Source organism: Ursus maritimus, unplaced genomic scaffold, assembly GCF_017311325.1.
Source record: "Ursus maritimus isolate PB19 unplaced genomic scaffold, ASM1731132v1 scaffold_30, whole genome shotgun sequence".
NCBI classification, from domain to species: Eukaryota; Metazoa; Chordata; class Mammalia; order Carnivora; family Ursidae; genus Ursus; species Ursus maritimus.
The window spans coordinates 1,490,037-1,507,146 of NW_024425564.1; the positions used below are offsets into that span (position 1 = coordinate 1,490,037).

Here is a 17,110-nt window from a genome sequence, read left to right on the forward strand (position 1 = left end):
AGGCAGTGAGAACAAAGCCCTGCCGGGGAGCGAGCTGGCCTCTCTGTCTCCACTAGACTTGCCCACTTGCTCTCTGGGGCTGAGGGCAGGGTGTGGCAGCCTCATCTGTGTTAGGCCCAACACGCTAATGGAGGCCCTTCTAAATTCTTTCCTCCCTCCCTTGAATCAGAAGCTCAAGCTAGACCCGCCATGTTCAGGAAGATCTCAAGGAGCCCCTGCCCTGTGGCTTATGTCTGTCTGGACGTGTCTGTTAGTTCTGAAGGACTCACCAGGGCTTCTACTCCACGCTATCAGCTCCTTGTGAATACACAAATCCCGACCGACTGGTTTTAACAAGGGCCAAGTGCAAGGAAGCTAGCGGTTCACGGTCAGGAGACGTGTGAGAATCCCTCTCCGGTAAGGATGGGACAATATACACTGTACAAGATGCCGAAGCCATGGAAACTGAAGAGCCCAGGCCTGGTTACCAGAGGAGACCAGACAGTCTCCATGACAGAGAAACAGCCTGGGCTAATCTTGCCTTGTAGAGAGGAGTGAAGGGGGTAACCCCTAAAGGTTCTTCCTGTACCTTTTGTACTTGTGCGGGTAATTCTGACTTCATATAGTCAATTCTCAAGTATCTTTCAGACACGCAAAGCAAGTCTTTCAATATTCAGTGTTAGTTCTCTGCTCCTCAGTTGGCATTTTAAGAATTAGGTAATACTCTTTGACTATATAGCCTGCTAGAGGCAAAGATGATTCAAGAAAAAAATGGAAAGAATAAAGTTTGAGTTTCCCTCTTTGTACTCAGGCTCCACTACTAGGAAAAACAACTTCAACAAACTATTTTCCCTGTATCAAAGTTTACAGTAAGCATGCACAGGTAAAAGAGAAGGATCTGAACATCTCCAAGTTCAAGTGAGGAATAAGCAGGCTGAGCTGTGGGAAACAGTGGGAGAGACCAAGGGATCCTCAGTGGATTTTTAGCTTCCTCTGAACTGAATCTTAGAGGTAAATAAAGCTGTCACCCTCAAAATCTTCTTTATGCTATTGGTAAGTCATGAGGGGTCACACCAATAAAGTTATGAATATAATCTAAAGTCAAAAAGAAATTATCTTGAGCAATTCTATCACCATCCCTCTCTATGTGAGGATAACTGAAAACAGAGTTCAGAGAGCACTTACACCCAGTGTCCCAGCCACTGTGAAGCTGCGAAGGAAATGCCTAGTCTCAGCGAGGTTATAATCACTGCTTGGGTCAAAAAATAATAGTCCCACTGAGACCTTCCATGTGCTTCACTAACCCGTTAGGTCTCCTGCTATCACTACCAATTCAACTTCTGGGCGTATACCCAAAAGGATTTAAACCAGAGACTCAAGCAGGTATGTGCACACCCATGTTCACAGCGGTGTTATTCACAATACCCAAAAGGGGGAAGCAACCCAACTGTCCGTGGATGGATGAATGGATTAACAATACGTATTATACACACACAAGGAATATTATTCAGCTTCAAAAGGAAGAAAATTCTGACACACGCTACAGCATGGATGAACCCTGAAGATATTGCGCCAAGTGAAATGAGCCAGTAACATAAGGACATTGTATGATCCTACGTGCAGTACCGGGAATATTCAAATTCACAGAGACAAAGTAGGACGGTGGTTGCTGGGGAATGAAGGATTATTGTTTAATAGGTACAGAGCTTCAGGCTGGGAAGATGGAAAGAAGTCCTTGTGATGGGTGGTGGTGATGGCTGTACAAGTGTGAATGTATTTAATGGCATTGAAACTGTGCACTTGAAAATGGCTAAAATGGAACCTTTCGTGTTATGTATACTTACCACAATGAAAACCAACCACCGCCCCGGCTTAATAAAGTAGAGCAAACACAGGACTAGGAGTTCTAAGGAGCGAGTTCTAGTCTTCATTCTGCTAGCAGGCAGCTGTAAGACTCTGCTAAGCCCCTTAACCTCTCAAAGCGCTACCTGGCCCATAGGTTTGTTAGGAAGAGCAGATGGGAAAGCCCAAGGACATGCTCTGCAAGGACCACAGCTCCGTATCTGAACATGAGGCATTACCACGATCAGCCATAAACCTGCCCAGAGGTGGAGGGAGGGCTAGGGCACAGCCATGGAGAGCAGGTGCCGCGGCGGTTACGGGGGGAGAAGGGCCCAGAACATTCAGGACTTCCCTCACCTCCTGTACAAGTGGCTGCTGGAACAACGGAATGAGCGGATTTGTCCTTGGAATGTCAATGTGAATCTGAAAAAGAGAAGTCAGGTCTGAAAACACAAATGCCAGTTTGTTCTTTTGAGAAGTTATTTTCTTAGGAACTGGGAATCTGGGGAGTTAGAGTGAGAGCACATTTTATATTTAGAAAGAACTGACAGACACACCAAACAAGTCTAGTGAAACCCACCTGTCCATTTGCGGTTCGTTTCCATGAGAGCAACAGCTTATGGAAAGTGAGGAAACCTCCCCAAATAAACCACTCACATCGACTAGCAACAGGCTTCACAACCTAAGAGGATCAACCGCTTTTTCCTCTTGCTCTGGAGTCTGTTTCACTCTGGGCTCCCACTTACTCAACAGGTATGATCAAAATGGGTCCCCCTCTTTCAGAATCTCACTCATCAACAGTTGCCGAGGACTGGAAGGGCTGGGGAAAGCCGGGGGAGCTGGCCTTCGGTAGCTGGCACTGAAAGTCCTCACTTCTGTTACCAAAGAGGTCACTACGGCTGGTTTCAGCTTCAGGATGTCTCAGTGCCCAGGCTAACGACCCCAAGGACTGTGTCGGCAGCAGCAGAAGCTGCTTCAGTTCCTGAGGCTTGCTGAGGACAGCTGCCAGCATCCGGTCTTTCCCCCCTCTCCCTTCTTCTTCCTCCCCTCCTCTTTCGGCAGGCTGTGGGGACCGCTAGGAGGATGACGGCACACTCCCTGCCGAGCCCGCTGGTAACTACTGCTCCAGCAGACAGACAGACAGACAGACAGACAGACACGGGCACTGAGAAGGCGCTGCAGCTGCCAGAAGGACAGACTAATGTCACACAGTCCAGAGGGACTGGACCACTCCTGGGCAAGCTCATCTTTCACTCTGTGCCCCATGACCCTTACTATTTGCGGTCTGGGGACCAGTCGCATTGGCCCCATCTGAGAGTTTGCTCAAAGTGAAGGTCTCACCCTAGACCCACTGAATCAGAATCTGCGTTTTAAGTTCCCAGGTGATTGGTATGCACATTAAAGTTAGAGGAGCCCTGCCAGTGATTAGTGCCAAAAAAAAAAAAAAATCTATTTAAAATGGCTAAAATCAGAGCTACTCATTAGAAAGAGGGGAAGCAGTTGTGGGAATAAATTTAATTCTTAACCAGCACGCCAGCCTGAAGACACCACGGCAGTACTCCCAGGAGACACATCTGAAGATTATGACTAGTAACCAAACAAGGTGATGCGCGTACCTGCCGGTAGGTATCCTGGTGATGTTCCTCATTTCGCGAGTCGTAATACTGCTCAATGAAGCCAAAATATTCCTCCCGCTTCCGCTGCAGAGTCAACTTCCTCCTCTCGGTGTTTGCTGGGAGATAGCCCTACAGACAGGACTGCTGGTCAGATGGGGACACACGGTAGTTGGATGAATCCTTAATTTTTTATTTTAGCCTGAGGAGTGGCTTGGATACTGTCGAAGGAGTGGAAGGACAACTGCCAAGAGGACAAGAGTCATCCCTTCTTGGGTCTAGCCACCCAGTGCTTGCCCTCTCCTCCTTCAACGAGCCCCACACGTGAGCAGGTGAAGCCGGGTCCGCTTTCCTGGGGTTATTCATCCCCGTGGCCCCGCACCGCGTGTGGAGCGCATTCCGCTGGCGAGCACTCCAGAGCTCCCGGAGTTGGCTCGGCAGAGCAACGAATGTAGGTCAACGGGAGGGAACTGGACCCAAGACAGGGCCTCTGAGGGCTGCGTGTGTGCAAGGTAATACGTCCAAGAATCCCAGCAATACAGCCACCTCGATGACACATCTCAGCGGCGTGCCGTGTAGGTCTGTGCCCAGTCACATAATCTTTCCCACGGAACCCGTCAGAACTCCCAGCTTAGGAAGCTGAATGGAATCTGTGACAGCAGCGACGAGGCGCAGGCACAGAACTCCTGGTGGTGGCCTCCTGCCTCGCCAAAGCTCCAGGCCAATTTCCCTTCTCACCCCTGGTCTCGATCCCACTCTGTCCTTGCATCTCCTGCTCCCCTTCCATTCTCACCAAATCTACTCTGCATTGCAATGCCCTTCCTAGAAGTGGCCCAGGCAGTGACAACACGGTTGCGGGACTGGGAGGTGGGGGAGCATTCAGGAGAGAGGCCCTTCCTCTCGCAGACATTTATGTACTATGACCAGTGCCTGGAGAGCAGGGACCGTGCTATATTCACGTTGCACATGCCAGCTGGCATCGCGCCTGGCAAACAGCACGCCCTTAATCATGCCTTACTAGGAGAATGAGTGGATGGGACTGGCTCAGGAAATCCTGGTGTCCCTATCCCAGGGGCTGGCTCAGTGCTCTGTCCTCAGTGAAAGCAGGACTAGTGCAGGCTTCTGAGGGAGGCCCACATCTCAGCCCTTCCCGGCCACAGACTGGCTTTCTCCTGCTTTGGTTATTCCTACTGGAAAAGGAGGGAAGTCCAGGGAACGTGGGAGCTGGCCCAAACAAGTGCTGGGATCCCCAGCTCATTACCCTCTTTCTCCCTGGTGTGGAGAACGTGAGATTGTGACTATAGGGAAAGGCAGTGCTCTTCTATACGTGTGTGAGTAAGCTTGCAAGAGTGTGTTTCTTCATGCACAGATATAAGAGGACAGTCCCACAGATCTGCCGTACCCAGTGGGACTGGAGAAGTCTATGCAGTAAGATGAATGTGTCCAGACTAACCTCATCAGGTAAGAAGGGCTGTGTGAGGCTCACGCTTCTCTACACAGTGGGTAGAACTCACCGACAGGAGTCTCCAGGTTACAGGTCGAACCTCCCTGGGAACCCCTGGCCAGCTACACTTCCTCAGTTCATCTGCAAACAGATAACAGCTGTGTTGGGTTAGCTCTTCCCACCGAGGCCCTAACACAAAGCTCAGCCGGCGCTGCCTGACTCCTCCCACCATTCAGGAAAGACCACCACCACCACCAGCAGCGGCTACTGACAAGCACAGGGAAAAAGCCCCAACGGCAGCCCCGAGCAGCCAAGTGGCCAAGACACGGCCCCGCAGTGGTGATGCAGTCAGCTCGGAGATCAGACTGAGAGAGGAAAGGAAGACCGGTGAGTGTGGATTTCAGTCAGAATTGCCTCGAGTAAGGGAGACCAAAGCCAGAGTAGTTGCACTATGGTCTACGGGCCACAGAATCCAGTCCCCCCTAATGTGGTCCCTAATCTCTGGTAACGTACTCCTGACTTAATACCTGCATGTCACTGCAATGGGCACCAGGTCAGGAGATGCTGGAAAAGTAAAAGAAGGAAGAATAAAGAGCAATAGCTTCCAGGTCTCTCTGTGAGAATTCCAGTCACCAAGAGCTCCTACCTTGCCCGGGGGCTCACGCGGACTCACCTAAGTCAGTGTTGTGGCTCGAGAGAAGCTGACGGAATTTTTCTAGGCGGGTCTTCTCCCGGACAGTCATCGGGGGTGCCCCAGACGCATTCTGGTCCGAGATGCGGGCAACCAGGGGGATGATGGGTCGGAGAGGGAGTGACTGCTGTTTGTGGAGTGGGTTCCTCAGGCATGTATCACCTGCAATAATGAAGAAGAGACCAGGCAGCAGGTGGAACACGGACTTGGAGGAGCCCTGCGCTGGCTGTTTGGTACTGGCCCCTCGGCCAGAGCCACGTCTGTGCCGTGGTTCAGGCGCAGGCGCGCTGCCCGAAGGTACCCCTGAGGGGCGGCTGGGGACACAAAGCCAGCTGCGCTCCAGACATCTGCCCAGAGGAAGGGTTGTGTTTTAATCACATCCCAGCAAGGCGGCTTACATGGTGACAGAGACTCCGGATGCCATGGCAACGCTGAGAACTTCTTTGGCAACTCCAGAGGGAAATCAAATGTTTTCCTTCTACCCCAACTCAGAACATTCCTTGACACCTAATATTGAGTCTGGGGGCAACAGAGGCTAAGGCAGCGTTTGCCTTCCCTTTCCCCATCAGAGAACACGGGAGAAATGACACAGGAAAGCACGAGTGACAAAAACAGATGGCTGCGGGCCTGAAACTCCAGGCCCCACGCAGCGGCCCCACGGGCTGAGAGGATCAAAAGCCATGGCGCAACTCTAACCTGTTCTCGGCCCATCCGTGGGCCCTGCACACCAGGCGAGAAGCTCTGGCCCGAGGCAATCCTGTTTAGGGGGTTCAAGTTTCTCTGTGCTCCCATGTTTCCCACCAAGAGGAACCAGCTTTTGATTCTGCTGGGATGTGACTAAAATAACAGGAACACAGACTTGAGCAGAACCATACGTCTGGTTCTAGACATTTCTAACCTGGATGGTAGGCAGGAGCGATGAGTGGTGCAGGACTGACATTTCTTGAGTTCTTACTATGTATAAGACATCAGGCTGGTCGCATTTACCTAGGATCGCTCATCTGATTCTTAAAACATCTGGCAGGGATTCGGTACTCCTTTACAGATGAAGAAACTACAGCTCAGAGAGGTTAGCAGTGATTTGCTAGTGAGACCTGAGATGCCACCTTAGGTCCATCCGCCTCCAAAAACACTTATTTATTTTACTACCCCAAAGAAAACTCACGGTCCTTCCATGGCTGTTTCATATTCTTCCACTGTCTGGGCCTTAAAAAGCAGTAATTCAATGATTAAATGATGGCCACTCCACAACCCGCACAACTAGGGGGTTGACGGGAATGACTGCCACAGGGTATTCGGCTGGGGTGCCTCGTGTCACGTGGGGCCTAAAAAACATGCACCACACACCGCAGAGCTGAGAGTGATGTATGCACCTCTGATATCACAGATTAACGGATGCTCACAGGAGGGGACCTCATACAGGGAATGTTCTGGACGGTCCTGGCTGCACAAGCGCAGCACCTTCATTAGAGGCGGTGGCGGGGGCCTTCCTCACACTGGGACCCTTGGGGACCCTCGGTCCCAGCACACAGACCCTTCCAAGAGCCTACAGCTATGGCCGCTGTCAGCTAACAGCGAACGCCCGTGTGGGCACGGCCCTGAAGGTTCAAGCTGGGGCCCGAGTCAGTGATGGAAAGTGGCTGTGGAATACTTTAAAGGCATTACGGCCTAGTTTTACGAGCACGTGCTTACTCTGAAGCTGCAGACGTTGTTCCCTTAGAGTACAGGTCAGGACGCACCCCAGGGCTCTGCTGTCCGTCCGCTCCCTTTCCACCCTTCACCAGTCAGCGTCCTAACTTTCACTGGAATGATGACACTTCCCTTTCCAGCTCAGAATAACTAACTTCCATAAAACCCCTCAGGGCAATATCACACGCAGCCGTGGATGCTTAGAAGAGTACGCCACAGTCCCCAAACATCGGATGAAGCCACCATCACCTTGACCGTTTGCTGAACAAAAGAAACAGGAGGGGTTTCTCCTCGCGCCCCACCCAACCTGATGGGCAGGGAGCTGTGACCCAGAGCCCTCAGGCACACGTTGCTCCGGCCCCTCCAGAACAGGAAAAAGTCAGCCCTGTACTAGTGGCTGCTCCCCAGGGCTGAGGAGGCCAACCACCAGCGCCAGACGTCTGTGGAATTCAGCCACCACCAGCTTCACATACGTTAGACAATATTCTTAAACCTGACCACGTCTAAAGGAACGCGAAGCAACCAAACTGCAAAAGTTTGGGAGCCCGCCACAGGGAAAGGAAGGAGAGAAGGGCAGGCAGCACTGGGCGTCAGGAACTGAAGCCCCAGGGAGCCGTCGGGTGGGAGGAGCAAGGACAGCCTATGACCCACGAGGTCACTGACGGACGACAGGCTTGAGCTTTCACGTTTATCACCCAATGAAAGATCTGAGTGATGTCCTAAAGAAAAACTGTTTGTTTAGAATACACTCTGCTAAAAAGGCTAAAGCTATGGCGGGAGCAGGACGGACTTACTGGAATTTCGGGACAGCTGAGCGTCACTGCTGGACTTTATGACCTTGTAGCTGGCAGGGACATCGGATGTTGTTGACTGGGAGCGCTCTGGTTTCACCCTCAGCTTGCTGTGGTTTTCCAGGACTTGCGCTGCGGTTGCCAGAGCAACTTTTGAGTTTAGAGTCTGGAAAGAAGGGGAGGAAAAGTCCTCTTCCTCGTCATCGCCAATGTCCCAAGCATCACTGGTATTCCGGGCAAACTCATGGAAACTGGAGGCCTTCTTATTCTTCAAAGGAACTGCGTTGACTTTGGACCGTTCTTTGATGAAGCTTTAAGAAAGGAGACATCATCACCAAGGAATGATCGGACACATCCGACCACCTTTCACTTGCGTAGTGTTAACAGTATGCCCAACTACCTCATACGCAGTCTTTTCCTTTTTCAAACAAAAACCACTCGTACCCATTCCTCATCTAGATGCATCTGGACCAGCACTACGCTACAGAGACAGATGTAGTGAAGACTGCAATGCTCCCAATGTCCCACGTGCTCCTCCGTATTTCCCAGCCCCCTGGCACTTAGGTGAGGCCGGATGACTAGTTCCAGCCAATGGGCTGAGGAGAGAAGTGAGGTAATTACTGCCAAGTCAAAGCAGACAAGAATGGGTGTGAGTTCTCTCTATAAGCTTTCTTCTACCGTGGTGACTGGCAGGGAGCCAGAGGGCGGCACTTCCCTCACCTGGGAAACAGAGTGGCTGTGTAGAGCACGGCCTGCCCCCCCTCCCACTCACCTCCACTTCGGACATGTAGCATGAGCAAGGAAGAAACCTTTGTTGTATCAATCCACTGAGATTCCAGAGTTAATCTCTCATGGCAACATAACCTAAACTATTGCTTAGAGTGGAACATAAACCACTGGCAGAACCAGAGATAATTTTAGGTAGTCCATATGCAGCATTAAACACTGAGTTCCAGAATGAACGAGCTGTTCCTTTTTCATTCTGTGAAAGCCCTTCTGCTAGTCTAGAGAAGACGGTCTCATTTGGTGCTACTCAGTCTTTAGGACTATTTTTTAACAAAGAGAGGGCAGCCTCAGGATCAACATATTTGCAAGCAACATCAGCTGGCTTAGAATTTTATTAATAAGATTGTTTTGGGGGGCGCCTGGGTGGCTCAGTTAGTGTCTGCCTTTAACTCAGGTCATGATCCCACGAGGCCGAGTTCCGCATCGGGCTCCTTGCTCAGCAGAAAGCCTGCTTCTCCCTCTGATTGCTGCTCCCCCTGCTTGTGTTCTCTCTCCCTCTGACAAGTAAATAAATAAAATCTAAAAAAAAAAAGATTGTTTTGTTTTTCACTGTGTTTGTTTTTTTAAAGTTACTTTCCATTTTTGGCATATGATACCTGGCTTTCTACTTCTAATTTACAGAAGTGATAAGGTTTACTTTAAAATATAAATGTGGGGTGCCTGGCTGGCTCAGTTGGTAGGTCATGTGACTCTTCATCTTGGGGTTGTGAGTTCGAGCCCCACATTGGGCGTAGCGATTACTTAAAAATAAAATCCTTAAAAAAATAAAATAGGGGCACCTGGGTGGCTCAGTCGGTTACGCATCTGCCTTCAGCCCAGGTCATGATCCCAGGGTCCTGGGATCGAGCCCCGCATCAGGCTCCCTGCTCTGCAAAGAGCCTGCTTCTCCTTCTCCCTCTGCTTGCTGCTCCCCCTTCTTGAGTGCTCCCTCTCTCTGTCAAATAAATAAAATCTTTAAAAAAAAAATAAATAATAAAATATAAATCTAATTGAATTTTTTAAAAAGTTCATTTTTAAAAATGCATTTGGTAAATAATAGTATAGACTGTGGCAAAAAAAACCTGTAAAGTTGGTACAGGACTAAAGTTTGGGAAATACCAGATTAACTCACTGATGAAAGAGAGCCTAGTTCTGAGACTCATGCAGACCATTCCTACTTTCCTGACCTTTTCCTCTTTACGTCTCCCCGTTAACGTCTGTGGTCCCTTATTCTGGATCCAGGGGACTGTGTGGTTGGGACATTTCTTCTTTTTTTTAAAGGGTTTATTGGGGCGCCTGGGTAGCGCAGTCGTTAAGCGTCTGCCTTCGGCTCAGGGCGTGATCCTGGCGTTCCGGGATCGAGTCCCACATCGGGCTCCTCAGCTGGGAGCCTGCTTCTTCCTCTCCCACTCCCCCTGCTGTGCTCCCTCTCTCGCTAGCTGTCTCTGTCAAATAAATAAATAAATAAATAATCTTTAAAAAAATAAATAAAGGGTTTATTTATTTATTTGAAAGAGAAAGAGAGAGCCCACGCACACACACGCAGGTGCACATCGGGGGAGGGGCAGGAGGAGAGGGAGAGCCTGACTCAGGGCTCGATCTCATGACCCTGAGATCGTGACCTAAAACCAAGAGTTGGATGCTGTTTGGGACACTTCTAACTCAGTCTTGTCTAACATCCCTCGAACCCCAAACCTCGTATAAATTTACACCTGGGGACTGAAATGCACTGGAGTAAAGTCATCGTTAAATGCCTCTGTTTCCTCCAGCAACACACAGTGACTCTAGCAGGGAAACAAGGCTCTGCCAGAAGAGCAGAAGCTCCCCCATTTCCAGGAGCTGTTTCTTCCTTTGGGGCAGAGTGGGTGGTCTAATAACCCATCTCATCTCCCTAGAGGAGTCCAATGCTTATTCTGAAAGATATGGTCACTGACACTAATGAACACAGTCTGATAACTCACAGCTCATCTGGACGTTCCTACTATTAGCATCAGAAAAGGAGTGAGATTTTACTGAGGCATTACTGTCAAACACTGGTCTCACACAGGGTAAAGGAAGAAAAGACATCACACAAAATACAGGAGAGAAAACTAGATTACAAGATGTAGCAGTTCAAATGTGATGGAAACAAAATACCATTTTCCACCTGCTCAGTTAGCAAAGATCTAAAGAGCGTCGTCCTCAGTGCTGACTAAGGTGCAGCGGGACCACCATCTGATAGCGGGGGCGGGGGGAGTAATACTGCACAGCCTTCTGGAAAACTATCTGGCAACATATATACCATAAGCCCTAAAATAGTTCATAATCTCTGACCCTAACAAAATAACCGGAAGGTCAAAGAGGTTCTAAGGCAGTTTATCATGATGTTACTTATTTTGGTTAAAAATTGAAAACAACATAAACATCTAGAAATTGGAAATGATGAAATAAATGATAGTTCAGCCACCAGACGAAATGTTATAATGCCACTGAAAAGCACATCTTACAGGCTATTTAATAACACTAGAAAATGATCTCAATAAAGTGAAAATTAGAATCAAAAAATATATTTTTATAATCTCTGTATTAAAAAAAAAAAGTGGGCACCTGGGTGGCTCAGTTGGTTCAGCATCTGCCTTCGGCTCAGGTCATGATCCCGGGGTCCTGGGATGGAGTCCCGCGTCAGGCTCCCTGCTCAGCGGGGAGTCTGCTTCTCCCTCTGACACGCCCCCCCATGCTCTCTCTCTCATTCTCTCTCTCAAATAAATAAATAAAAATTTTTAAAAAGTATATGCATAGAAAAGGCCAGAAAGAAAATACATCAAAATGTTAACAGTGCTTATCACTAGGCTGTGGGGTTATATGTGATATTTGATTTCATTTTTATAGGTCTCTGAATTATTCATGTTTTCTACAGTGAGCATATTATTTTTATTAACCAGTGGATAAGGTTGTTGGCTTTCAGCAATCCCCAAAGTAAGAGTACTTATAAACTTACCGAATGAACAATCAGAAATAAACAAGAGCTCATATCAAAGAAAATAAAACTGGGGCAACACGTTGTGAATATCTGCTGTCAAATATCCGTCCGTGAGCCAGAAGAGGCAGATTACTCCTCCGCGGACCTGGTGAGGCTGCATATTCTGGACTCGTCACCATGCCCGCTTCTCCTACGTCGAGGGGGACGTAGGACCCACTGCCTGCAGTACACACCTCAGAGGGTCCACTGTCAAGAACAAACAGGCAGGGGTGCCTGGGTGGCTCAGTCGGTGAAGCATCTGCCTTTGGCTCAGGTCATGATCCCAGGGTTCTGGGATCTAGCCCTGCATCAGGTGGGCTCCCTACTCAGTGGGCAGCCTGCGTCTTCTCTCCCTCTGCCTTCCACTCCTCCTGCTTATGCTCTCTTGTCAAACAAATAAAATCTTAAAAAAAAAAAAAAAAAAAAAAAAAAAGAACAAATAGGCAGGTGTGTAAGATCCGTCATCAGTAAAATACTGCATAGGAGTCCATGGCTATTGTTGTTCTCCTCTTTGGAGGCAACATTCACCAAGAGACTGCACGTGGTGAACCAGCAGAGTGATGTGGGGTGCTCTGGACACCAAACAGTAGGTTCACTGCGGTTTTTTCCTGTCGATGTTTCCTAAATACTGTCTCTCTTTTCTTTTCTTTTTTTAAGATTTTATTTATTTATTTGACAGAGAGAGAGACAGCCAGCGAGAGAGGGAACACAAGCCTGGGGAGTGGGAGAGGAAGAAGCAGGCTCCTAGCGGAGGAGCCCGATGTGGGGCTCGATCCCAGGACTCCGGGATCACGCCCTGAGCCAAAGGCAGATGCTTAACGACTGAGCCACCCAGGCACCCCGTCTCTCTCTTTTCTTATTTTATTTTATTTTATATTTTTATTTGTTTATTTATTATTATTATTTTGAGAGAGAGAGAGCATGCACAGGTGCCTGTGGGGGGGTGTTGGGAGAGGGGCAGAGAGAATCTCAAGCAGACTCCACACTAAGGGCGGAGCCCACCTGGAGCTTGATCTCACAACCCTGAGATCATGACCTGAGCCGGAATCAAGAGTCCGATGCCTAACCAGCTGGGCCACCCAGGTGCCCCCCCCCTTTTTAAGTAGGCTCCATGCCCAACGTGGGGCTTGAACTCAGGACCCCGAGATCAAGAGTTGCATGCTCTACTGACTGAGCCAGCTGGGAGCCCATCCTAAATACTCTCTTGATATTTTGAGGATTTTTTAAAAAAGCCATCAAATCAAGAAGGTGAATTTTAACTCCGGTGGAAGAATTGGCTGGATGCTGAATTAGCACTGGCGGAAGCACATGCACACCCTGGACCGGATTAAAACACGACACCAGGAGACAGGCCTATGTGGAGCTTTCCACACAAATGAAGGAGGTACGTCATCCAAGTGGTGGGTACGTGAGGGTTTGTTATATTTTTCTTTACACCTTTTTATGCGTTTCAAGCATTTCATTATGTTTTTTGGAGCAGATGAAGATTCGGTGTAAGTCAACTATTCAGATTAAGAACTGGAATTCCCTCAGATGAAGACTTTTGCAAATAGAAATTGGAAGAACATATTCCAACACACTAAACAGCAAAGAAAGGAGGAAAGGCTGTCATTCCCTGCGACGGAAAAACGGAGATTCAAAGCAGACCATTTTGAGGCTGCTGGAAAGCATTTTAGGGATACCTATTCCACAAACCCGAAGTTCAACCAACCAGTTAAAAAAGTCAGCTCTGTGCTCATGAAAGAGGCCTTCATGGAGGAGGGGGTTCAAGGGGTAGGAGTCTGAGGACAGAAGGCTGGTAAGAACCACTCACAAAACCAAAGAGGCATGTCAGAGTGAAAAGGCAACTGGGTTGCCACCGAGAGAAAGCAGAAAAATCTACAGACCAGCAACAATGGCAGGAAGATTTAAACCTGAAGCATTTCCATGTTTATTAATTCTATTCTCTCCAGAGGAGATAATATAAATTTACATGTACCTGAAAGTTAGTGTGTATTGGCTATTTACTAGGTGCCAGGCTCTGTGCTGCTACACACCCATTTTCTGATTAATGCTCATTCATAAGGCTATGAGGTACCATGATTATTATGATTATTATTAGGTTATGAGCAGGCAGCAAAGTCTGGGCTCAAATCTAGGTCTACGTGACCTGAGAGCCTGCATACACTCTTTTTAACTAAACTACCTAGAAAAAGAGGTCTAGTAAGATCCGTGGCCCGGGTGGAGCAGTTGCCCAGTGAACTGAGCACATAACAAAAACAGCTTTAATTTCCCAAGTGTGCACAGCTGAGAGCCCCAGCGTTCTCGCCTTGTAGCAATCACTTCCTATCTACACGGAACAGGCTGTGTATGTTGGCGGCCAGAACAGGAAGAAGCCACATCTAGGAATACGGTCCTTGGAGAAGGTCTCTCTCTTCCCTTTTGACATCAGGAGTCACAGTCAAAAAACCAATCCAGGTAATGCTAGCTGGGGGCACCTCTGGTTTATAAGCTGCCTCATCTTAACAGGGTCCCAACTAATTTATAACCAACCCAAGGCACCCTAATACAGTGTGGCTCGAAGTTTAGCCAAGATTGTTTAAACAGATCTGTATCAACCTTTCAACCCAGTTGGCCTCTCACAGACACCTTCATCACACCTCCTTACAACTGAATGCCAATTTATAGTTTAAAAAGCACTTCTGGGGGCGCCTGGGTGGCTCAGTCGTTAAGCGTCTGCCTTCGGCTCAGGGCGTGATCCTGGCGTTCTGGGATCGAGCCCCACATCAGGCTCCTCCACTGGGAGCCTGCTTCTTCCTCTCCCACTCCCCTGCTTGTGTTCCCTCTCTCGCTGGCTGTCTCTCTCTCTGTCGAATAAATAAATAAAATCTTTAAAAAAAAAAAAAAGCACTTCTGAGGGCGGCTGGCTGGCTCAGTCAGTGGAATGTGCGACTCTTGATCTCGGGAACATTAAAAGCTTAAGCCCCATGTTGGGTGTAGACATTTCATAAAGATAAAATCTTAAAAAAATTAAAAATTAAAGGCACTTTCGCAAAGACCTCATTTAATCCTCACAACAACTCTGACATGACTCTTATTATTTCTATTTTATGGGTGAGGAAACTAAAGCTCAGAGAGGTCAAGTAATTTGCCCAAGATCATGGAGCTAGAAAGTGGTGAAGAAAAAGAGACTCGCAAGAGGCAAAATAAATAAATATATAAAATAAAATAAAAATAAAAAATAAAAAATGTTACTTTTGGAAGTTGCCGTGAAATAAAAAAAAAAAAAGAAAGAGAGAGACTCAAGCAGCGCCCATGACCCTAAAACTCACAAAAACGTAATAAACGGCATATCTGAGAGGAACTGAGTTGTTTGGTGAATGGTAACTTGTTAAACGGGAACACAAACCCCAAATGATATTTTGAACAAGAGTGGCTGTGGGTTGTACTGGTTAGGAAACTAATGTGAAGGATACTACACTGTTTTACTGATAGGGCTGCTTGCTTAACAGAAACAGGACACAAATTTATTTAGAAAAACAATGTCTGGGGCGCCTGGGTGGCTCAGTTGTTAAGCGTCGGCCTTCGGCTCAGGGCGTGATCCCAGGGTCCTGGGATCGAGCCCCACATTGGGCTCCATGCTCTGCTGGGAGCCTGCTTCTTCCTCTCCCACTCCTCCTGTTTGTGTTCCCTCTCTTGCTGGCTGTCTCTCTGTCAAATAAATAAATAAAATCTTAAAAAAAAAAAGAAAGAAAAAAAAGAAAAACAATGTCTGACACCGCTAAGAGGCGTGAAGCGAGGGGGGTATTCAGTAACGTTGAAATAAACCCAGTCATCGCAATAACTAGCTTTGTAACTCGGAACTAGGACCTATCATATTCTAGTATCGATTCAGAAAACAATAAATTGAGAAGCTTGTCATACCATCGAGTGGCCAATGGGGCCACTCAGCAGTAAGACTACTTTCATCTGGGCTGTAAGAATTATTGCAGGCAATATTACCACTAATGGTAATAATCTGGCAAACTGAAGTCACGATGTACAGACAGGGAATGGTGCACTCTGCTCGTGCAGTTTAGATGATTGCAGACCCGGCGTAAAGGCTTCCACTGTGATGGGGGTTAGCCGCACAGTAATTAATGGCAGTCTGAAGTGGAACGATAATCATGTAGCAGAGAAAGTAATAAAAATGTCCCAACAAAGGTACCAAAATAAGGGCGATACGTGTTTTATAGTAACAATCTGGAATTGTAAAATGGTCCCTGCAGACCTCGATGCTGTCCCATGTTGCAGAGTACTAATAACAGACCTCCATGTGCATGAAAGGGGGAAGCAATTTATTCAGTGACAATTATATTCCTCCCAAATCACAGAGCTAAGTGATTACTTCTATTGAAAGTATGATTGCAATTCTGCTGAATGATCAGTGAGAACATTCGTGGGTTTTATATAACTAATAGGTGGGAAAACAAAAGTGGATAAAATGTGTCTTGGTGGTCTGGGATATGGCAATATTCCTCAAGCCCTGTCCTCAATACAGAATCAGGGAAAACTCACTCAGTGGCGGATTCAGACAAGGTGTGGTGACTCTGACACGAACATGGAACAGGACAGTACACTCTGCTGCCTATGTATGGGTGGACAGACTGATTCCTAGGTCGGCTATGTATTTATCAAAGGCCATTATAAAATACGCTGGAATGGATCTGCTACCAATCAGCAAATCCTGGCTGTGAACAGAACTGGCCACAAGGAACAGAATACTCAACTACGATGCTGAAATGGTCAAGACCATGATGTCAAGGCACTCAGGCAGGTGTCTCTGCAGGTCGCTTGGCCATTCCCTCAGGTTACAAGGCAGCTGCTAAAGCTTCCAGCATCTCGTTTTCCCGCTACCACATTCAAAAGCAGGAAACGTCAGTGGAAACAAAAAGAGGCTCTCTTCACAAAATGATCTCTCTGTCGAACAAGAAAATTTTTCCAAGTACCTTCCTTCAGGAGACTTTCTTTTACATCTCACTGGCCAGAACCAATGAGATAAGCCCACAGTAGGCCAGTCACTGGGATTACCAAGAAATTCTTATAAAAGGCTTAAACTAATACAGATACCTGCTCTAAGGACGTTTCACCTGCTCCATAGCTGAATAAAAGTATGGTTCTTGAGCAAGAAGCAGCAGGGGCAAGGAAGACTGTTGAGTGAGCCTGCTACTCTGGCCAACAGACCACAGGGTCTGTTACTGGTAAAACCAAGGAACAGAAGCCATTCTACTTAATGGGAATTTCACAGAAAACATGCTCCCCCCACCTAAGGGGATCAAG

At 47.8% G+C, this 17,110-nt stretch overlaps 1 protein-coding gene across 2 annotated transcripts in view; it reads right to left on the bottom strand.

The window, feature by feature from the left end:
- TBC1D22B (TBC1 domain family member 22B) overlaps positions 1–17,110 on the bottom strand; it is a 74,042-nt gene that overhangs the window by 40,536 nt on the left and 16,396 nt on the right. For both annotated transcript variants that reach the window (XM_008693375.2, XM_008693376.2), the window contains exons 3-7: positions 8,053–8,360; positions 5,552–5,731; positions 4,949–5,019; positions 3,438–3,566; positions 2,179–2,244 (exon numbers count right to left, since the gene is read on the bottom strand). In XM_008693375.2, coding sequence (XP_008691597.2) covers positions 2,179–2,244; positions 3,438–3,566; positions 4,949–5,019; positions 5,552–5,731; positions 8,053–8,360 — 754 coding nt within the window. The remainder of the gene's footprint in view (positions 1–2,178; positions 2,245–3,437; positions 3,567–4,948; positions 5,020–5,551; positions 5,732–8,052; positions 8,361–17,110) is intronic.